Source organism: Microcebus murinus, chromosome 17 (assembly GCF_040939455.1).
Source record: "Microcebus murinus isolate Inina chromosome 17, M.murinus_Inina_mat1.0, whole genome shotgun sequence".
Taxonomy (NCBI): Eukaryota; Metazoa; Chordata; class Mammalia; order Primates; family Cheirogaleidae; genus Microcebus; species Microcebus murinus.
In genome coordinates this window covers 485,603-509,257 of record NC_134120.1, presented here as the reverse complement: position 1 = coordinate 509,257, position 23,655 = coordinate 485,603, and the positions used below count along the sequence as shown (strand labels likewise).

At 55.2% G+C, this 23,655-nt stretch overlaps 1 protein-coding gene across 3 annotated transcripts in view; it reads left to right on the top strand.

Moving 5' to 3' along the window:
* The window catches only part of NFATC1 (nuclear factor of activated T cells 1), a 97,786-nt gene extending 74,452 nt beyond the window's left edge, over positions 1-23,334 (top strand). For all 3 annotated transcript variants that reach the window (XM_075993785.1, XM_020282096.2, XM_075993784.1), the window contains one exon: positions 21,618-23,334. In XM_075993785.1, the coding sequence (XP_075849900.1) occupies positions 21,618-21,620 (3 nt within the window). In that variant the 3' untranslated portion in view covers positions 21,621-23,334. The remainder of the gene's footprint in view (positions 1-21,617) is intronic.
* The last annotated feature ends 321 nt before the right edge of the window (positions 23,335-23,655 follow it).

Here is a 23,655-nt window from a genome sequence, read left to right as displayed (position 1 = left end):
TGGTCCCCCATGACCGACTGAGGGACCTTCCAAGGGCGATGGAATGTTCTAAGACACAAGTTGGTAAAAGCACTAAAAAAATCACAGAATTGTAGCCTTGAAATGGGGGCATTGCGTGTTATGTGAAAAACGCCTTCAAAACACTGCACGTGTTACAGGGGCAGGAGGGTCTAGCAACACAGCGCCCCCTACTTGTCTCACGGTGGGTGCCAAGCATTTCGTTACCGCCAGCAAAGAGACTGACATGACAGATATTTGCTGTAGGGTTGTATGTCGGTGCAACACGGGAATTTCAGCAGCAGCCACGCCACGGGAGCAAAGCTGTGGTTTTAGAGGCAGCAGGCCTGCTCTGGGCTGGGTTTTCCGTGAGCTGACAAGTTGCAGCCACACAGATCAGCGGTTCCTGCGTTCCCCAGAAAAGAGGTTCATCACCTGGATCTTCTGTCCCAAGGACTCGGCCTTGCCCAGGGCGCCCGTGCTGGGCCCCGGCCGCAGCTGTAGTGTGTGCACCTGCCCCGTCTCTTCTCACGCAGCTGTGGGAGCGCCTGCCCACGCGGGTGTGGAGCCCAGTGCAGTTTACTGTCCCCTCAGCTGGCCCCTGAAACTCTCAATGCCAGAGAAAGGAGGCTTCCAGAGCTCCAGGCTTGCATGTGTCACATCATGCTCTGTCCCTGGGCAGCCTCCCCCAGGGAGCGTGAGGAGGAATTTCTGGTTCTATTTTTATATGACGAGGACACAGCGATGACGGCAGAAGTTCTCTTAGGGGATAAAATATGCGAGCTTCCCAGTGAATTGCTGTTTAGCTAAATCAAGGATTAGTTTTGGAAACACAGACAGTGGCATGAGCTGCCGTCCACAGCTGCCATTTGGCAGGAACGATGCCTGCATGTTTCCGACCAGGACTGTGTGGTTCTCGGTCATGTGACGAGAGGTCAGGTGTGGAATTTTGAGAATCCACCTACCCTTTTCAGTCTTAATTTCGAAACAGGGTTCTTCCTTCCTTCCAATTGCAGTGTGGACACTTGCGGCTATTAGAGGACAAGGAAAGCAAGAACACCGGCCTGGCCAGGCCCCGGGGGGCCTCACCCCTCCAGGTACGAGGCGGGTCAGTGGGCTGCGCGGCCAGCCCTCCGCGCTCCCGGCCCCCATGTTCCTGTGCTGAATGGGCCAGTGGTGCCACCGGGAGCGGGTCCCTGTGGGGTGTTATCACCTGCTCTGCCCAGGGCGCAGTGTCCGCCCAGACGGGCTCTATCAGGCTCTGCAGCTGCTGCTGTTGCAGATACGGCAGGAAGCAGGCCTGGAAACAACCACGCGCCCGGCCCCAGCACAGCTGAATTACCTTGGCCCTGGCTCCGCTCAGAGCCTGGTGGGCCTTACCGGTTCATCTTCTCAGAGCCCTGAGGACAGCCCTGCCTGGGCATGGGTGACAAGAGGTCTGGGGGATCATTAGGTGAGGACCCCTGGGGTCCCACTTCTTCCTCCCTCTCTAGGTGTTTCCACCATTAGGGGCTGACCAGCATGTGCACGTGGTTCTCTGCGAGAAACCACGTTTAGGACACTTCCCTCCAATTACCCCCCCCCCCCCCACGTGAGCTTGGTCAGGGCGCACCACCGCCGTTCATGGCTCTGGGCTGCTCCAGCCTCCCCAGAGTCACACGCAGTCGCCGTTCTGAGCACTTTCCTTTCTCGTCCACGGTAGCTGCTGCCAGCCATCTGTAAACCGCCATCTATCACTTAGATTTAAGGACCTAAACTTTAAAACAAACTCCTGTTGACGTTGTGATAAAAGTCAGAGTGGAGCTGAGCGGCTCCATGAAAGTGGACTTTCAGACGGTTTTCTGGGATTCCCAGGGTCCAGCTGCAGCGAGCTATTTCCTCTTGGCAGAGGCTGGGGGGGAAGGCCAGGGCGGGGCCACCAGCGCGTGTGGGAGGGCGGGTGTGGTGCGCCGGCGCTTTTCCACGCATTTTAAGAAAAGAGCTCAGAAGTGTTTGTTAAAGCCTGTCTGTGCTGGGGTCGAAGAAAAATTAAGAGAACAAGTCACAAGTCTGACCATGCTCCAAGGCTCTGTGCAAACTCTTGCGAGGCTGGGCACGGGGGGCTGCGCCCATGTTCTGCCTCTGCCTCCCTCCCTTTCGCCTCGCTGTCTCTGTGCCCTTCCCTCCCCTCCCCACCTTGTCTTTCATCACCCGCGTTACCCGTAATGTTTGATTTTTAATAATTCTCTCTCTCGCTGAAACGGAAAGGGTGATTTCCATTGGATCAGTCGCCAGCTTTCCGTCCTCCGTGCAGCTTCCTGCCGTGACAGTGTGGAGCCGAAGCCTCGCAGAGCACTGTGTGGATGGAAAGTAGCTTGTTGATCACCGTGAGGAGCCCCTAGAGACGGGCGTGGCTCGCCCTGTGTGTCGGGCCCTCCAGCCCCTCCCTGCACGTGTCTCCGCCTTCAGGGCCCAGCTGCGGTGGAAGGTGACATCTGGCTCACACCTGCCCGACGCCCCCCACGCTCCTGAACTGCCCTCCAGCTTCCCACCTTCCCGCCTCGGCCTCGGGGCTGGGCCTCGCACCACTACCCACTGGGGCAGTGGGGTCAGCGGGGACCCCTGGGCGGGGCGCGGCGTTTGCCCCTCTTCATGGGGGCGGCAGGCAGTGCCCAGGTGCCACCAGGCGATCTCTCCAGGGCTCTGCCAGAGCCCTCTGGTCCTTGAAGTGCTGTGAGTTGAGAAGCGTTCTCGCGCCACAGCCGAGTCCCTGCTCCCGGAGGGTTTCCCCTGACGCTGGGCTCCTTTTTGCCCAGTTCCATCACTTTCTTGATGTCGGTGATTTCCATGTGACCAGGACAGTGTTCTGATGACATATCTAAGCGTGGTCTACACACGAATGTGCTGTCTGTACACAAGCCCTCGCTGTATACACGAGTGCAGTCTGTATAGGGGTGCGTGGTCTGTACACAGGTGTGTGGTCTGCACACGAATGTGCTGTCTGTACACAAGCCCTCACTGTATACATGAGTGCAGTCTGTATAGGGGTGTGTGGTCTGTACACAGGTGTGTGGTCTGCACACGAATGTGCTGTCTGTACACAAGCCCTCATTGTATACACGAGTGCAGTCTGTACACGGGTGCGTGGTCTGTACACGGGTGTGTGGTCTGCACAGGAATGTGCTGTCTGTACACAAGCCCTCACTGTATACACAAGTGCAGTCTGTACACGGGTGCGTGGTCTGTACACGGGTGCATGGTCTGTACACGGGTGTGTGGTCTGCACATGAATGTGCTGTCTGTACACAAGCCCTCACTGTATGCACGAGTGTAGTCTGTATAGGGGTGCGTGGTCTGCATATGAGTGCATGGTCTGCACACAAATGTGTGGTCTGCACACAAATATGCTATCTGTACACAAGTCTTCACTGCATACATAAGTGCAGTCTGTACATGGGTGTGTGGTCTGTACACAGGTGTGTGGTCTGCACACGAATGTGCTGTCTGTACACAAGCCCTCACTGTATACACGAGTGCAGTCTGTACACGGGTGTGTGGTCTGTACACAAGTGTGTGGTCTGTACACGGGTGTGTGGTCTGCACACGAATGTGCTGTCTGTACACAAGCCCTCACTGTATACACGAGTGCAGTCTGTACACGGGTGTGTGGTCTGTACACAAGTGTGTGGTCTGTACACGGGTGTGTGGTCTGCACACGAATGTGCTGTCTGTACACAAGCCCTCACTGTATACACGAGTGCAGTCTGTACACAGGTGCGTGGTCTGTACACGGGTGTGTGGTCTGTACACGGGTGTGTGGTCTGCACAAGAATGTGCTGTCTGTACAAAAGCCCTCACTGTATACACGAGTGCAGTCTGTACACAGGTGCGTGGTCTGTACACGGGTGTGTGGTCTGAATATGAATGTGCTGTCTGTACACAAGCCCTCACTGTATACACGAGTGCAGTCTGTACACGGGTGCGTGGTCTGTACACGGGTGTGTGGTCTGAATATGAATGTGCTGTCTGTACACAAGCCCTCACTGTATACACGAGTGCAGTCTGTACACGGGTGCGTGGTCTGTACACGGATGTGTGGTCTGAATATGAATGTGCTGTCTGTACACAAGCCCTCACTGTATACACGAGTGCAGTCTGTACACGGGTGCGTGGTCTGTACATGGGTGTGTGGTCTGAATATGAATGTGCTGTCTGTACACAAGCCCTCACTGTATACACGAGTGCAGTCTGTACACGGGTGCGTGGTCTGCACACGGGTGCGCTACACATCTCGGCGTGGGGCTCAGTGCCCAGCAGCTGCTGGAGAGTGCCGTCCCAGCCTCCGAACTGACTTCTCACGCTCCGTTAGGGAAATGGCCAGGATTTGCCCTGAGTGCAGTCAGAGACAGCTCCAGCTCAGAGCTAACCACTCCGATGCAGCTATAAAGTCCTTCATCTTCCCTCTGAGCTAACAATTACTGTGAACAAACATCTCTAAATAGCTTGTTCTCTACATATTCCACCTTTTTTCTGAAGACATATTTTAAGCCCTCTTAAGAAACCAAATTAGGTAAACAGAGAAGAAATTAATGCTTAATTTCCCAAACAGAGAGCTCATGGCCCCCAAAGGGAAGAAATTCAACAAACACAAGATGATATGCAAATTACCAGACGGCAGTCTCCCTGCACTGCGCAGCGGGCGCTTGGAGCCCGGGAGCTGGGCTTGTCGGAGTGGAGCGTCTCCGAGTTTGCTGAGGCGTCCACAGGCTGCTTTGCCCGGCCAGGGCACGAGGCATCAGACCCGACCCCTCAGCAGCTGCAGTGGGACGGTCTAGACCATGGAAGCGAAGCCATCCACACGCAGACAGTCCAGGGTGACAGTGACAGCTGCCGGGTCAGCCCAATCAGGCACAGGGAGAACACAGAGGCACCAGCTAGGTCTCGGGTCCCCAGTCGTCCAGGCAACACTTCTCAGAGGAACAAAGCTGGGCTGTGTCTCACGGCCGCCTCTCGCCGTTCTTGGCCTCCCGCGGGAAATGCAGTGGAGGGAGGCCGGAGCCCCTGAAGTCGAGGTGCACCCCAGGCGAGGTCCCCGAGTCTGCTGGGTTTGGGCTGAGGTAGGGATAACTTCCTGTGGGCGACAGCAGGCACATGGGGACATACCCTGCATCCCGCAGAGTGCACCCCGCCCCGCTGTGCCCCTTCTGCCCGCCCGGGGCCAGCTGCGGGCAGAAACGGCCAGTCCCGGGAGGGGACCCGACGGGGTCTTTGGGGGCCGCAGTCACCAGTGCGGCCTCGCACTGCGGTGACTGCCGGGGGCGCATGCTGTTGCACGAAGTCAATTAGTGTGCGTGCGGCCGGCGCTGCTGATTTGATTTGGGGCCTGGGGGGCCGTGGAAATGTGCAATTATGAGACCTAATGGCCCTTCCTGCCTTGCATGGCCTCCTGGCACCTAATCCCCTTTGATGAATTGCTCATTACGCGCAGCGTTGGAATAGCCGCCGTGCAGATCAGTAATTGGATAATCAATACTAAAATCCAATCTCGAGATTTCCTTACCGGGTCAGCGTGTCCTGAGGACCAGGGGCACGTCTCGCCCGCCTGCTCCCCCGACCGTCTCCCCTTCCTCCTTCGGTGGTTTTCCAGGTTAGAGATTTGGGGCAGGAGCTTCCCGCTTGGCTGGTCACAAACGCACTTGTCTTCACACCCTCTGTGATTTTCTGTTCGGGTCTCTACAGAGCAAAGAGACAGGCTCTGCTGCCGGCAGCGTTGCCAACGCCCATTGGTAACAGCAGGGCCAGGCCGTGGGGGACAGGAGGGACCCGGCAGAGAGGCCACGGCTGTCCGTGGGGCACCATAGAGGAGGGGCAGGGCCCTGCAGGGGGACGGGCCTCTGGGAACCAGGAAGGGAGACCTGCGGAGCCGCCCTCCGCACCGGTGGGAACTGGGCAGGCGAGGCCGGGGTGGGGAGACCCAAGTGTGGCCCCAAGGTGCCACGCTGCGTGTCTGGGCTTCGTCGGCTGCTCCGGGAGGGTCATGACCTAGAAGGCTCCGCCCAGCACTGGAGCCTCTCCTACCCCGTGTGTCAGATCAGCTCTCGGTGACTGACAGGAACAGGCCCACCTGCCTCCTCCATGCGCCCTGCCCTGAGCGTCGCTGGCTCCAGGTCTCCCCAGACAACCTTCAAGGGGAGGCGGCTCTAGAGGGGCACCGTGTGAGCGGCGGCGTCTGTGGCCCCAGCAGATCCCAGACCGTCCCCCCGCTGTCAGCTTCTGCCGCTCTGACGCATCCCCCAGTGGGAGAGGCCGTGGACACGTGGGCGTGAGGGGCGGCCCTGTGCTCTCGCGCAGAGTGTGGCGCTGCAGAGCAGTGGACGTGGGGGCCGCGTGTCGCCCTGACCCGAGTTCTCCATCACCTGTGGTCGGGAGGGCCTGGGAGGCTCCTGCCCCCCACGTGCCGCGGACGCAGACTCGGGGTCACGGTGTCCCTGAAGCGACAGGCGCTGTGCATGGACGCAGGGCGCGTGGGCGAGGCAGCTGTGTCCGAGGTCTGTTTAAACAGCACTTTGAACCTGTGTCCCTGCCGTGCTGACAGTACAGTCGGAGAGCTCCATGAGCGTGATTTTAATCCCCGTCTTGGTAGCTGAAGCCACCCTGACCCCAGGCCACCGTGTCGGCTCCGAGGAGCTGTGTGCCCAGCAGGGGATCGCAGGGGACGGCTGCGCACACCTGCATGCCTGTGCTGGCCTGGCGACGCCCAGACGCGCTTTCTCCGCATTGTCCTCCATCCTCCTCCCCCAGTGCCGCCTGGCCTCCCACTGCACCCCTGAGAGCCCTGGGGCCACCCCTAAACTTGTGGTGTCATGTCTTCAGGTTTTTTGTTTGTTTGTTTGTTTTTGTTTTGTTTTTGACACAGAGTCTCACTCTGTTGCCCGGGCTAGAGTGCCATGGTGTCAGCCTAGCTCACAGCAACCTCAAACTCCTGGGCTCAAGCGATTCTCCTGCCTTAGCCTTCCGAGTAGCTGGGACTACAGGCACGTGCCACCATGCCTGGCTGATTTTTTCTATATGTTTTTAGTTGGCCAATAAATTTCTTTCTATTTTTAGTAGAGATGGGGTCTCGCTCTTGCTTAGGCTGGTTTTGAAACTCCTGACCTTGAACGATCCACGTGCCTTGGCCTCCCAGAGTGCTGGGATTATAGGCATGAGCTACCTCGCCCAGCCATGTCTCCAGTTTTTTTAAAACTTGCATGACATTACTTCTTAAAGACCCAAATGCTGATCCTAAGGTGTCGTGGCGGTGGGGAGATCAGGCTTCCCATCCCCAGGACTCAGCGGCGTCCTGAGCGCGGCAGCACCAGAGAAACCGTGCTAGAGGTGACCTTTTCTGTCTCTCTTGGTCCCGAGCTGGCCCCCAGCTGACCCGGCTTCTCGGACGCTCCTGCAGCTGCGCACAGCAGGGAGCCTGCTGCCGGTGTCCCACCACGCTCCAGGGGACGCCAGTGTGGTCCACAGAGGCCGAGAGCATGGCCTTCCTGGGCCAAGCCTCAGTCCTGTGCTAGGGTGCATGTCCCACCCCAGGGCCCGCTGGTCACCGGCCCTTCCTGAGCCCGGGCTCACTCCTGCGCCCAGGGTGGAGCTGGCGGCGAGACAGGTGCCCACAGCCTCCCTGCCCACTCAGCCCCTGGGGCAGCCGGGCATGGCCACGCTTACTGCCTGTCCCCTTCCAGTGCTGTTGCTGAGGGGCTTAAAAATCAAATCCCCAACCTGTCACCCCTGCACCCCTCAGATGCATACACTTTGTTATAGGTAGCCGCTGTCTCACGTCACAATACAAGGTTGCGGGTGGTTCTCAGGTGGGCAGCCCAGTGCCCGTCCCACGAGCATGGCCGTGGGTGGCCTCTCTGAGACCTGGCACCTGCCGTGTGGGACACCTGTGGCCTCGGGTCACCAGGGGTGCCTGGCAGGTGCCCTGAGGCCCCTGAGCAGGAGCCCGGCCCAGGAGCCTACCTTGTGTCTGCCGCATGCTCCAGAAGGCAGCGTCTGCCCTCGGCCGTCCCCACCGCCTGCAAAGGAGGAGACCCAGGCCTGTGCCCGTCTGCTCCGGACGCTCCTGCTCACGCCCAGACAGCACGGGAGCGTCCTGCGTTTCCGCAGCAGGGGACAGAGGAAGCAAGCTTGACCAGACCCACACTGATCACTCTTCTTGGTGTCCATTTATTTTATTTTAATGAAAAAGGGGCTTTAAAAGTTTTCACTTTCTCGATTCTGTAAATTCTTCGTCGATGTGGGGCACATGGGGAGTGCTGAGAAAATGCTCGCCGGCGCGCTACTGAGCCTGGCGGAAACTCACACCGCTCGCGTCCGCGGGGGGAGGACGGAGACCTGCCGGACTCTCCCGGCACGTGGGCAGCCCGGTGCCCCGCGGCGGCGGGAGTTTCCACTTGGGCGTTTGCGTTGTTTGCAGCGTTCGGCTAAATAAGGAAGCAGGCGCTTGGGCAGGAAAGATATTCCGCTGTAACTGCTGACACCTGCGTAACCGTGCGCGCCAGCCGGCCCCGCATCCAGGTGGAAGGCCGCGTGTCATTAGAGCCGTGACTTGTTGTCACTTCGCCCCGACTGCCCCATCCTCTCCTTCCGAAAATAGCAGGCCCTGTGGCAGCAGCTTATTATGATAAAAAGATAAAAATAAGTGAAGGCTGAAATAGGTCCAGGACACCCAAGGTAACACGAAAACTTTTTAACGATACTTGAGAAACTGTGTTATTTTCCACTGCTTCACAGAGCCTCCTTGAAAAAAATCAGAAACGTGCGAAAGGATTTGGGTGTTGCAGCTCTGCGCTTTCAGGATCACTGTGGCAGAACCTCTGCTGTTCCCGCCGGGCCCCGGAGGCAGCTCCTGGCTGCCCCGGATGGACGGCACCACCAGATCCACACGTGGACCTGGGAAGGGGACATGTGTGTGGCAGTTTCTAGGAGGTGGCCTCTTCTCGAGAAACTGAAAAGCCCACACGAGAGGCAGCCTCTTGATGCACAGCCTGAGCTGTCTGTGCATCAGAACGAAGGTACTTGCAGTGGAACAAAAGCATTTCTCCTCTGCTTCCTATTTTCTTATCTCTAATTTGTGGCTTTGATCTATTTTTATGTGCTTAGCTCATATCTGCTATAACACCTTGAGTAAGAACCAAATAAGTCTAAATGTGTATATCAAATGGAAAAATTGAAAGCTGTGTGCTCAGCAATTCATTGAAACCACAATAGAGTGAGGAAATACATCTATCATACCCCTTTGTAATGAAAGTCACAGCAGCGAAAATCTATATGTTCATTAGGATTTTCAACCACCGTCAAATGGCTTTCTTATCCCAAGAATTATTAGGCGCTGTAAAAGTTAGTACAGCAAGTGTAATTTTGGTTACTTCTAGAAGTTAGTTATTTAAGAATAAGATTTGGCCTGGTGTTTCTGGCTGTTCTTGTGTCTGCCCAAATGACAGTCCTCTTAGGTGACAAGACTGACTGTAACTACAGGTGTGTATATTCCAGGAAGGTTAAGCAAGTACTTTCTGTAATTATCCTTTAGTTATAGGACTGGGAAAGAAGGCCCTTCTTGTTTTGTTTTGTTCTTCAGAAAGTTATTTTGGCTTTCCCTTTAAAATAATATTTTTTGAGGACTTGTTGTCCGTAAGGAATATGTACTTTTCTATCTCAGAGGGAAGAAAGGAGGTGAGTTCCAGTTGCTTCTGTGCCACGTGTTTACAGTATGACCTGTGAGCTTGGGGGAAATCTGTGGGACGTGACGCAGTGTGGGGTGTGGCTGTGGGAAACGGTGACAGGGACGGAATCCAGGCTGGACCCCTGTAGTGGATCAGCCCCTTAAACCATATTGCTTTGGTTTAAAGGAAAATGACAGTTCTCTTTATTAAAGAGCAGCAAGATAGTGTGTTCTGATACCAGGGATGGAGAAATGACTGTGTCCCCACCGGCTGGTTTGCTAATAAGCAGTTGCAGATAAATATTGTTAGATTTTAAAATCCGTGGTACAGTTGGTTTCCTTATTGGATCTGACATAACTGTTGGAAAAGAGGAAAATGGGTTTAACTATGTTGTATGTAATTAAGCTCTAGTAGGTACCTAGACGAACAAACATGTTCTTTAAAAATTGACGCGAAGTATTTTTTTTGCAAAATATGGTCCTATCCCAGTTAACTTTTCAAATACAAGGATTAAATAGTGGGTCTGGGTTAATATTGTTGAACCATATTTCTTACTTGTTAAGCTCAAATGTGGTTCCTAAGAACATCCTAGCGCTGCCCCTCCGGGTTCTTTCCTTCCCTGCGGCCTGCAGGAGGCCACCCAGCCAGGTGCGCCCAACATGGGCCAGTGGCCATCCACACTGGGCAGGATGGGTCCCGCCATGGAAACGGGTCGGAGCTGACCCCAAAGGCCCCCGATGCCTGGGCGACCGGCAGAGGCAGCTCGACTGTGTGGGAACAGATTTTTCCCCCATTTTGCTGGTCAACACTCGTGGCTGGTCCTCTGTGACGAGGGGAAAGGCGAAGCTACATTTGCATTAACCTGAAAGCCCCATATAGATTGTTTCTCTGCTAAGGAAAGGAATGCACACACCGGAAAGTGCGCGTGGCCGTGCGCACGTCTTTCTTGTATGAGAAGGACCACGTAGCACATCTGGGCGCTCTGGGTTGATGGGATTTTTTTAGCATGTTGTTCTGCTGAATAGAACGTGGCCCTAGGAGAGCCTCAGGTCCCCAAGAAGCTGCCACTCTGCACCAGGGGCCCCTGTCTGGCAGCACATCGCTCCCCAGGGCTGGGCTCCGTGTGGGGACCAGCTGACTCCCAGCCGCTCTGATCTGTCTTCAGGACGAGACCAGGAACAACACCTGTCTCCCCAGGGAGCTGTGCAGGTCGCCCTGCAGCTGGTATGTTTCGTGACCCCTGGAACTCAGCCGTCACTCAAGCATGTTGGGGGACTCCAGACCAGGTGGGGTGTGCACCTGTGCTGCAGGCAGCATGTTTCCCTGCTGGGACTGATGTGCAGCAGCTGGTCTCTCCCCCTTGCAGAGCAAGGAGGGGTCCTGGTCAAGCCCCATCACAGACTCTGCCTCCAGGCCTGGCAGGGGGAGGACTCACCAGGCCTCTGCGGGACTCAGGGACAGGATGGGAGGACCAGGGCCCTGGAGGACTCAGGGGAGGATGGAGGACTAGGGCCCCGAGGACTCAGGAGCAGGATGGAGGACCAGGGCCCCAGAGGACTTGGGCAGGATGGGAGGACCAGGGCCCCGGAGGACTCAGGGGCAGGATGGGAGGACCAGGGCCCCAGAGGACTGAGGGCAGGATGGAGGACCAGGGCCCCAGAGGACTGAGGGGCAGGATGGAGGACCAGGGCCCCAGAGGACTCAGGAGCAGGATGGAGGACCAAGGCCCCAGAGGACTCAGGGGCAGGATGGGAGGACCAGGGCCCCAGAGGATTCAGGGGCAGGATGGGAGGACCAGGGCCCCAGAGGACTCAGGGGCAGGATGGGAGGACCAGGGCCCCAGAGGACTGAGGGGCAGGATGGAGGACCAGGGCCCCAGAGGACTCAGGAGCAGGATGGAGGACCAAGGCCCCAGAGGACTCAGGGGCAGGATGGGAGGACCAGGGCCCCAGAGGATTCAGGGGCAGGATGGGAGGACCAGGGCCCCAGAGGACTCAGGGGCAGGATGGGAGGACCAAGGCCCCAGAGGACTCAGGGGCAGGATGGGAGGACCAGGGCCCCAGAGGACTCAGGGCAGGATGGAGGACCAGGGCCCCAGAGGACTCAGGGCAGGATGGGAGGACTAGGGCCCCAGAGGACTCAGGGGCAGGATGGGAGGACCAGGGCCCCAGAGGACTCAGGAGCAGGATGGAGGACCAGGGCCCCAGAGGACTGAGGGGCAGGATGGGAGGACTAGGGCCCCAGAGGACTCAGGGGCAGGATGGGAGGACCAGGGCCCCAGAGGACTCAGGAGCAGGATGGAGGACCAGGGCCCCAGAGGACTCAGGGCAGGATGGAGGACCAGGGCCCCAGAGGACTCAGGGCAGGATGGAGGACCAGGGCCCCAGAGGACTGAGGGGCAGGATGGGAGGACTAGGGCCCCAGAGAACTCAGGGGCAGGATGGGAGGACCAGGGCCCCAGAGGACTCAGGGGCAGGATGGAGGACCAGGGCTCATGCTCCTTTTTTATCCTGTAGAGTCCGTGCAGGTGCAGAGCCGGCCCATTCTGTCTTCCAGAAAACGGGCTTAGAGCCTCCACCGGCTGCCATGTTGTCAGGGGCTCACAGATTTGTGAGCCACAGTTTGAACAGTGTGGCAGGAAGGTAGAATCTCAGTCTGAGAAAAGTTGGAAAACCCTCCGAGCTCTTGGCTTCCGTGTTGTTCCGTTAGATTCAAACAGGCTCAGGGGCTGTCCTGAGAAATAGAAGTCAAGTGGTTTTTAAAACAAACACCACCTAGAGAAGTTCTCCTGTCACTTCTGCCACTTTTAGAGGCATGGCTCTTCTTTGTTCATGTTTTAATTCTGGTCGCAGACGTCCTGGGTTTGCTTCCGCAGCTGTCCCTTCCTATGGCAGCACCGTCACTTGTGCAGGGTCCCTGTTGTTCCCGTCCAACGCAGAAGCGCACGACCACGTCCGCACATGGGTGGGAGGCAGGGTTGTCCACGGTGGGACCCCGGGCAGAGCTCGGTGGCCCAGGCCACAGCAAAGCCCGGCGGAGGGGCAGGCCGGCGGGAGACGTTCTGACGGGTGGCGCTGGCGCCAGGTCTACAAACGGATCGGAACTGGCGGGGCGCGTGCGCGTGGACGCAGCCGGAAGCAGGCTGGAGCCCTCTCAGGCCTGGGGCCTCCGATGGGAGCCTCCACCAGCCCTTTTCACGTAATAGCCTTAGAATCGCCTACAGGCCGCTGGGATTCTTGAACGGAATTTCTGAGACAGTGTCAGCAAAGCCTCTGGCCTTGAAGAACTGTTGGCCGGTTTTGCAGTTTGTCTCAGAGCGAAGGTGGTGCCACCTGCCTCTGTCCTGGCGGCCACCCGGGCCCGTGTGGCGCCTTCTCCTCAGCCCCTTCCCCTGTGAAAGCCAGTACAGGGGAAATGACTAAAAAAAATAGTTGTTTGGCCCAAACAGGAGAGTGCCGCGTTTGTCTGTGTGGTGTGGTGGAGGGCGGGTGTGTGTGCTGGTATTTTGCTTTGTTTTAAGAGAGGCTCACCACAGAAAAGGAAAGTAGCAAAAAGTACACCCCTTCATCTTTCCTCCTTTCAGCGATACCAAATGGTGAGCACCGAGGCCTGGCAGGCGGGAGCAGTGAGGACAGAGACAGGGATGGGCGGTGGGTGAACTGCAGGAGGGAGGGTGGGAGCTCAGTGCAGGGGCTGCCGGGCAGGGCCAGAGTCCCCAAGTCCCGTGTGTCCTGTGTCCATGCTCCCTCCCAGGCACCAGACAGGGGTCCTGGCCGGCCCTGCCACATCATACTCTCCATTTGCCAGGGGGACCCCCCCCTCGGGTCCAGTCCGGAAGGGCCAGAGGGGGTTGGCCCAGCAAGTGCAGGGTGGGGCTGGCCCTAGTCCAGTCCGACAAAGAGGATCCTGCCTTGTCCCTCCAGCTCCAGGACCACGGGCTGGAGGGTTCCCACTTCCTGAGCCTCCTGTGATCTCCCGTGGACAAACTGGCAATGACAACACCTGTCCGCACTCCCTCCCAGCTCTGTACCCAGACCACAAGCAGTGTGTGAGCAGGTGCTTCGAAAGCCAGGAAGGGCTGAATACATGTTGGGTAAATAAGTAGTTTGCTCCTGCCTTAAAAATCTGAGATCCTTAATTGCTCTCAGAAACCAAGAATTCAGAAACATGGGGGAACATTGCTTAGAAGCTGGGCATTGAGAGAGGGCAGGCAGATGAAAGACTATTCAAACACTCCCAGTCCTTTGGTTTGTGTTCTTCGCAGTGTAGTCATATAAAAACCCACGAGTGAAACCTAAGAGATGAACCATAGATATCTCACTACAACGCGATGATCAAAAAGAAGAAACTGATTGTGTGAAAGTACAAATATTTCACTTTAGAAAGGACATTTCTCATCACGAGTTGATCGTGATGTGAATCGCCGAGAGGCCATGTGTAGTGTCAGGAAAGACGCAGCTGATGTTCATAGGTGACAGGCCACTGCCTGTGCTGTGCACTTCTTAGCTTTTGTATTGTAAGAAATAATGATTTCCTATTTCACTATTCCAGATTCGTGCACCGCAGTGGCTGTGACTGTGGGTGTGCAGATGTGGGATACAGGGGTGCAGAGACACATCCTGAGCACACACATCCTGGATTAAAACAAGGATTCACACTGCCACATGCAAGTGTCAGAAAAAAACAATAGTTTCCATCCTAGGAGCATTTTAGAGAAAAATCAAATATAAGGGAAAAAACCCTTCTCATTAAATTGAGCTGTGGTACAACAGCTCACCACATCCTGTCGCAGGGACATCTGACGTTGAGCAGGGCAAAGGTTCCTCTTTCGGGTCTCTGACGAGTCGTGCAGGCCACATGTTACCTGCAGTTCAAAATACTTCTCTAAAGGAAACAGCCTGTGTCGGTGGAAAAGCTGAATAAGAAGATGGAAATTATCAGCAGAGAGAAGACAGTGTGGGAAACCGTAGGTGCCACCATACCAGAGAGAAAGCCACCCCCGGATAACCCGCGCGCGGCCCCAGCCCCAGCCGTGACCTCATGGAAGAGAAGTGGCCGAGGGGAAGGGGCGGGTGCCTCAGCCCAGTAGCCACGAGGCCGGAGACCTGCCCTGCGCAGGGTGTGCACGGCCCTCTGTGGAGAGCGCGTGGCCTTTAGTCCCGGGCGGGGCGCAGAGTGTGCGGGCAGCGCGAGGCTTTGCTGTTGGGCCACCTGCGGTTTGTGCAGACGGCTGCGTGAAGCGCCAACCACAGCACGGCGCGGTGGTCTTACCGCGCCACCTTCAGTGGTGTGCACAGTCGTGTGGGGGGTCACCATCGTGTGGCATCACACTTGTGTCTTCGCTTTCTGTCAGCTGCTGCCACAGGGCACTCGGGGAAGCTCCTCCAGGATGTGAGAGGTGGTGTCAGGGCCCGTGCTGGACGTCCCTGCGATATCTGAACATTATTTGGGGGGGGCTCCTGCCGCCCCCAGCTCTGCAGCCCCCGGTGTTGGGGACACCACACTGATGTCCCACCGGGAATGCCCTGACAGCAATGGGCGGTGGCTGGTGCTCCCAGCTCTGAGTAACAGGCCCAGAGTAGACGGGGCAGCAGGAACCTGTGTGGGGCACAGCATGGCCACCAAGGTGAACCTGGAGGGCTGGTGACATGCTGAGTGATTTCCCAGCCGCCCACCGGGGCTCTCCCCGGGAAGCTCAGGTGCCCGTGGGCTGTGGGGGAAGCCCATGCTGCTGTTCTTCCCCTTTCACCTTTGCAAGCAGATGTTGTTTGCCTGTGGTCAGGACCACCATGACTAACTAGAAGGTTCTCAATGCTTTGCTACTAACAGGCCACATCTACTAACTATGACATCGGGTATCCTGCCCTGCACAGAGCATCACTCAACCCTCACACCTGACACTCCAGCCATCCATCATTATTACCCTCAGTCCTCCTTCCACCCATCAGACTTCCCCCATCCCATCATTAATACCCCAGACCTCACTCTATGCTCTGATTATTACCTTCATACCACCCTCCATCCATAATTATTACCTAACACCTCGGTCCATCCACCGTGATTACCCTCAGACCTACCACTGTCCCATCATCACTACCCTTAGACCTCCCTCCATCCACCATTATGACCCTCAGACCTTCCGCATCGGATAATTACCCTCAGACAACCCTACAATTCCATCATTATTACCTCCCTCCACCACCATTATTATTCTCAGATCTCTCTCCATCCCATCTTTATTACCTCAGAACTCCCTCCTCTTATCATTATTACCCTGAGACCTCACTCCATTCATCATTATCACCCTCAGACCGGCTTCATCCCATCATTATCACCTCAAACATCCCTCCTTCCATCATTATTACCCACAGACCTCCCCCTTCCCACATTATTACCCTTAAACCTCCCTCCAGTTCCATCATTATTACCCACAGACCTACCCCCTTCCCATATTATTACCCTCAGATCTCCCTCCAATTCCATCATTATTACCCACAGACCTCCCTCAATTTCATCATCATTACCTCAGACTCCCTCCTTTCATCATTATGACCTAAGACCTCCCCATCCCAATACTGGTACTTCAGACTTCCCCCGTGCCATCATTCGTACCTCAGACCTCCCTCCATCGTTATTATTCTCAGACCTTCCTACATCCATCATAATTACTTCAGACCTTCCTCTATCCCATTTTTAACCTCAGACCTGCTTTATCCCATCATTGTTAACTCACACCTCCCTCCATCCTATCATTATTGCCCTCAGATCTCCCTGCAGTTCCATCATTATTGCCCTCAGACCTCCCTCCCTCCCATCATTATTGCCCTCAGACCTCCCACCATTTCATCATTATTGCCTTCAGACCTCCCTCCCTCCATCCCATCATTATTACCATCAGACCGTCCTCAATTTCATCTTTATTACTGGACACCTCCCTCTATGCCATTAGTACCTCATACCTCCCTATATGCCTCATTATCTCAGACCTCCATCCATACATCATTAGTACATTCAGATTTCCCTTCCACCATCATTATTATCAGACCTCCCTCCAATTATATCACTATTACCCTCAGACCTGCTTCATCTCATCATTATTACCCTGAGACCTCTCTCCATCATTGTTACCCTCAGACCTCCCTCCAATTCTATCATTATTACCCTCAGACCTGATTGATCCCCTTATTACCCTCACACTTCCCTACATCCCATCATTAATACCCTCAGACCTCCCTCCATACCATCATTTTTACCCTCAGATCTCCCTCCAGTTCCATTATTACCCTCAGACTTTCCTCCATCCCATATTGTTACAGTCAGACCTCCCTACATCCTATCATTATTTCCCTCAGACCTTCCATTCCATCATTACCTCCCTACATGTGTAATTCCTCATACCTCCCTACATGTGTAATTATGTTCTCAGACCTCCCTCTGTATACCATTAGTACCCTCAGATTTCCCTCCATCATTATTACCTCAGACCTCCCTCCATCCCTCATTATTACAACAGACTTCCCTCCATCCCATCATTATTACCCTCAGACCTCCCTCCATCCAATTATTATTAACATCAGACCTCCTTAATCTCATTATTAACCTCGGACCTCCCTACATCCCATCATTATTACCCTCAAATCTCCCTCTATCCAATTATTATAAACCTTGGTCCTGGTCCGTCCCATCATTATTACCTCAGACCATTATTACCCTCAGACCTCCCTCCTTCCCATCATTATTAACTTCAGAACTCCTCCTCCCATCATGTTTACCTAGGACCTCCCTCATTCTATCATTATTACCCTCAGACCTCCCTCCATCACATCATCATTACACTCAGACCTCCCTCCATACCATCATTATTACCCCCAAACCTCCCTCCATCCAATTATTATAAACCTCAGACCTGCTTCATCCCATCATTATTACCTCAGACCTCCCTCCATCATTACTTAGACCTCCCTACATTTCATTAGTATTGTTCTCAGACCTCCCTACATCCCATCATTACCCTCAAACCTTCCTCGAACTCATCATTATTAACCCCGACATGCTTCATCCCATCATTATTACCTCAGACCTCTCCCATCCCATCATTATGACCCTCAGACCTCCCTCCTTCCAATCATTATTACCCACAGACCTCCCTCCAATTCCATTATTACCCTCAGACCTCCCTCCTTTTCATCATTACTGCCCTCATACCTCCTTCCCTCCCAATATTATTTACCTCAGATATCTCTCTATCCTATCATTATTATATCAGACCTCCCTCAATCTTATCATTGTTACCCTGAGACCTCTCTTGGTTCCATCATTCTTACCCTCAGACCTCTATCCATCCCATAATTAGTACCTGATACCTTTCTACACACGTTATTGTCTCAGACCTCCCTCCATACACCATTAGTACCCTCATATTCCCTCCAACCATCATTATTAACTCAGACCTCCCTACATCCATCATTATTATTCTCAGACCTCCCTCAAACCAATCATTATTACCTCAGACCTTCCTCCAACCATCATTATTACCTGAGACCTCCTTCGATCCCATCATAATTACACTCAGACTTCCCTCCATTTCATCATTATTGCCCTCAGACCTCCCTCCCTCCCATCATTACTACCCTCAAACCTCCCTACATCCCATCATTATTACCCTCAAACCACCCTCCATCCAATTGTTATAAATCTCAGACCTGCTTCAACCTGTCATTATTACCCCAAACCTCTCTCCATCCCATCATTATTACCCTCAGACCTCCATCCAATTGTTATAAACCTCAGACCTGCTTCAACTCATCATTATTACCTCACACCACCCTCCATCTCATCACTACCCTCAAACCTCCCTCCAATTCTATCATTATTATCCTCAGACCTGCTTTATCCCATCATTATTACCTCAGACCTCCCTCCATCCCATCATTATTACCTCACACCTCCCTCCAATTCTATCATTATTACCCTCAGACATGCTTCATCCCATCATTATTACCACTCATACTTCCCTCCAGCCCATCATTATTACCCTCAGACCTCCCTCCAATTGCATCATTATTACACTTGGACCTCCCTCTATTCCTCCATCATTATTGCCTTCAGACCTCCCTCCCATCATTACCTTCAAACCTTCCATCCCATCATTATTACCTCACACCTCCCTCCAATTATATCATTATTACCCTTAGATCTGCCTTATCTCATCATGATTACCCTCAGACCTCCCTCTAATTCCATCATTATTACCCTCAGACCTCCCTCCATCCCATCATTGTTACAATCAGACCTCCCTCCAATTCCATCATTATTACCCTGAGACATCCCTTCATCCCTAAATAGCACCTCACATCTCCCTGCATCCCATCATTATTGCCCTCAGACCTCCCTCCATTTCATCATTATTACCCTCATACCTCCCTGCATTCCATCATTAGTACCTCATACCTTCCTATATGTGTCATCATCGTCTCAGACCTCCCTCCGTACACCATTCGTACCCTCAGATTTCCCTCTGACTGTCATTATTACCTCAGACCTCCCTCCATCTCTCATTATTACCTCAAAGTCCCTCCATGTCATCCTTATTACCCTCATACCTCCCTCAATTTCACCATTATTACCTCACACATCCCTCCAACCCATCATGAGTTCCTCAGACCTCCCTCCATCCCATCATCATCATCCTCAGACTCCCCCCATCCCATTATATTACCTCTGACCTCCCCCATCACATCTTTATTACCTCAGACCTCCCTCCCTCCATCATTTTTACCTCAGACCTCCTTTCATTACATCATTGACACCCGCAAACCTCCTGTCCACCTTCGTCACTCCTCACACTGCTTCCCACCTGTCACAGTTGGTACTAGAATGTTTTCTAGTTTTCTAGTTGGTAGTCATTCATTATTGATACTTAAATGGGGATGACCAAAGTCGTTGCAACACACTTGTGGGTGTCCACTGGCGTCCTAAGTCGAGCCATTTCTCCTGCCCGCCCTCCTCGTCAGTGTCCAGGTGCCCGTGTGGGGTCCAGCCTGTGAATGCTTGCTGCCCAGGAGCGCTCCTCTGAGTGTCCTCCTCCTCCTCCTCCTCTGGTGGCCTCATCCTGGCAGCGATCCCTGGACCCAGCCCGCCAGCTGTGAGGGGCACAGGTGCGTGGCGCTGTGCCACATGGCGGGTGTTGTCCTGAGTGTGAGCGTGTGGCCTCTTTGGCAGAGGACAGCCTCCCTGCTGCACGGCCTGCACCTCCTCTGGGGATGTGAAAACCCTCTGCTTTGTAACCCTAATTGTAGTCTTCCTAGCTAAGACCTTAGAAAACTCTAGATTTATGATTTTTCTTTGTCAGAATGTTCTTTGATGTGGCAAAGTATGAATTAGACATGCGCCTCTTTCAAAAGCCTAAACGCATACAGTTCGAAAGAAGAGTTACATCCGCTCCCATTCCCGGCCATTCCCGTCTGTGCCGGCAGAACCCCGCACCACGCGGCAGGGAAGGCCCGAGGTGGCCACACTGGGCCCGTGGCTCTCAGGCAGGGTGGCGGCTGGCAGTGCACGGGGAAGAGCCTTCCTTTCTCTTCCACGGGCACCTGCTGCCGAGGGTTTCTCAGGGCTGTGCGGAGGCCGGGCAGCTGCCACCAAGCGTCACGGGAAGCACCCGGAGCTCAGGCACCGCCCACGTGCACTGCAGGGACAAGTCGGGTCCTGAGCGCTCGGCCAGAACAGCCTGTGAGCATCTGGGCCCTGTCTCTCCTCAGTGTCTGGGGGGAGGGAGCCCGGGCGCCTCTGGGCTCTCTGCGCTGCGTCCTGCACTCAACAGCTGGTCCCAGGACGGGCGGGAGTCAGCGCCGCCTCTGAGGAAGCCGCGTGTGCTCCTCGGCCCTCGTGAAGGGCCAAGACCGCTGACCTCTGTGGGCGCCACGGTGGGGAGAAGCGGCCGGCCGGGCCTGGCCAGGCCGCCTCTGGGCGGGCGCGAGGTCCGGGGTTGCTGTGGCAGCCGGGGCTCCCTCTGGGGCTCCACGCCCATGCATCCTGTTATCAGTTCCCATGACACAATTCCTGGTCCCCCCAACTGCGTTTTATTGTTGTTATGCTTAAAAATGGGGGGGGTGTTGAAAGGGAATTTAGGGCCGGGAGGGGGGTGATGAAACACACACCCACTAGTTGCTCCAGGAAGCCGCCCCTAGACAGGCCGGGGCCTCTGCAGGAACACGTGGAGTTTATCTGGGCGAGGGGCGCCCCAGCCCCTGGCAAAGGGAAGCCAGGCAGTTCCGTGACGTCAGACTCTGTTGGGAAAATGGGACGTGGTGACAGCCTGCCTGGTGACATTTCCCGTATCTCAGGGCCGGTCAGGTGGCGGCTGGGAGCAAGGGTGGGGAGAGCTCACTGCGGGCCGTCCCCCGGCCCTCCCATTTCCTCCCCGCCTGCCAGAATCGCAGGCTGATAGTGGACGTCGCCAGCGTGAGGGGCGCCGTGACCCTCCGTCTCTCCCAGGCGCTGGGCAGCCTCCAGAGACGCTGGCGTGGTGGTGCTGGTTTGTCTCTTCCACAAACTTACGGAGACATCAGCGTGGGCCCCCTGCCCTGCCGCAAATGAGCTCACGCCCTCCAGGCACTGTGGACGTGGTCGGCGTCCTAGCGTGGGCAGGGCACCACTGGGCCGTCAGAGACCCGTGTACCCCATGCTGCAGAAGACGCGGTCACTCCTGGGACCGCCAGCTCCTGCACCAGGGCGGCCAGGCTCTGGCGAGCAGGTGCCATGGCTCAGGGCACGGGGGTAGGGCAGGGACCACGGAGGGAGCGGAGCAAGGGTTCCCGGGAGATGCCACGTCAAGGCTGAGCTTGACTCCCTGCACCTGTTGCATGCAGGTGTTTTGCTGCAGAGTCCCGTTTCCCTGACACTTTCTCAACTTGTGTTTTCTTGCAGTAAACGAGATAATACGGAACGACCTCTCCGGCAGGAACACCCATTCGTAGCTGCCGCGCTGGAGCCCGCAAGGTTCTATGCAGAAGTTGAGCTTCAGCAGAGACTTTTGACTGAAAAAACAGAACACACACCTGGCGCCACTCAGAGCTTCCAACGTACTGAACGCGGGGGCCGAGGCTCGCGACTGTTTGTCCAGAGCAGTCGCTCTCTGCTGAGAGGACGGAGGCGGCGGAAGACCATGGCATCTCCCAAAGGAAAAGTCATCTCAAGACGCCGGCGGGCGGCCGGAGGGGCGAGTGCCTTTCCCGGACGCGCCGACACACGGTCTGACCCGGAGCCACCCTCCTGGCACCCCTGGAGTTCAACACTGGAAGTGCCTTATTTAACCAGCCATCAGGGCTTCGTGGAACCGCGCACTGAACTTGCTACCGCGAGAGTGTTTGTAGGAGCAGAAGCTGTCGGAACATTTTTATTGCGAATTGTTGTCCGTTGTATGAACTTAGAGCATACTGTCAAGCTAAGGGTTGTCAGAGAAAACCTAATAGGAGTTTCTTCCCTTTTTCAACTTTTCCTGTGCTGTAACATACAATGTTGCACCTTACCCAGTGCACTTGGGAAATCTTCCCACCTGTCATCTCAGCTCTCTCATAATACACCTTTTCCTAAGACTGGGATTGTTAATAGTAAAAGCATGCTAGGATCTTTATTTTTAATCTGGCTTTGAACATAGCACAGGTAAGCTGCATAGCACAAGCCTAGGTTCCTGGACAAACAGGGAACTCTGTTGCAGGATGGGCCTTGCATGTGCATGTATGTGCGTATACAGACATGCTCGTGTGTGACAGTGAGTGGCAGATGGCGGTGCCCGCCCAGCAAGGGCTTCCACGCCAGCAATAACCAGCACCGTCCTGGACAGTGCGGCCAGGCCCACCCGGCTCCCCGGCTCCCTCCCGCGGGGCGTGTCCCTCTCCGTAGACAGTGCCCACGCTCTCACCCCTCGCGGTGACAGCCCGGAGAGGTGTGTCCGCACAGCGTGGCGCACCGCACGGCCAGTCGGGGAAGTAACTGTAAATAACGTCGCAAAAGGAGTGTAATATATTTGTTCGGTTGTAAGATTATTGTTTCACAGAAGCCTTATAGCGCCTCTGCTTCATCTGAGAAAACAATTACCAAAAACAATGTTTCGATGCGCAGCAATGTATAGAATGTTTTCAGATTAGCTACTGTTTATAATAGACAGGTTAGTGTAGGCTTGACTACTGCATTTTGTACAATTAACCGCTTATTGCACATTATGACTCGCAGTGACCTGTTATTTCATATAACCAAAAAGCATGGTTCAATTAAACGTGTCTAACTAATAACTGTGCCTTAGGAACTAACGCCCCCTGGTGGAACATGCCTGCACTGCACCCGCGGCGGGGGCAGAGTCAGGACAGAGGGGGGAGGATTCTCTCTCAGATATTCTCCTGTGCGATCATGTCTTACTTTTTTAACTCACAGAACGAAACAGAAACCGAAAGCCATGTCTGTAACACTTGCACGTAACTGTGAAGAGCTGAAGGCGTGCGGCCGCGTGTACGTGAGCCGGGTACCTGGCGCCGCAGGAGTTGCCTGCCACCCCGCTCGGGGCTGCCGCGCGGAGGGCGTGTCCGTGTCGTGTGGCCGTCCCTGTAGTTAGGGAGCAGACCCAATAAAGCAGCACCTCCTTGCTGGACAGCCTCGTCTGAGCGTGGTTCCTGACAGGCACGGAACAGCGCCCTTCGCTCTTAAACGTGTTTTCCTCTGTGTGCACGCGTGACCGTCGGCAGGGGCGTTGCACGTGGGTGAGCCCGTGCGGCTGGCGCGGTCGCCGAGCACGGAAGCGCGCGTGCCGGCAGCTCTTCTTCCTCTCCCGCTGGAAGAGGCCCGCCGTGGAGACAGCAAGCGTGTGTGGCAGTTCTCAGGCCCTCGTCTGAGCAAGGCGCTCTGGGCGCGTCCCTCCGCCAGGTGGGGAAGGAGCCTTGTGCGGGCCAAGTATTTCTGCTCGGGGAACGTC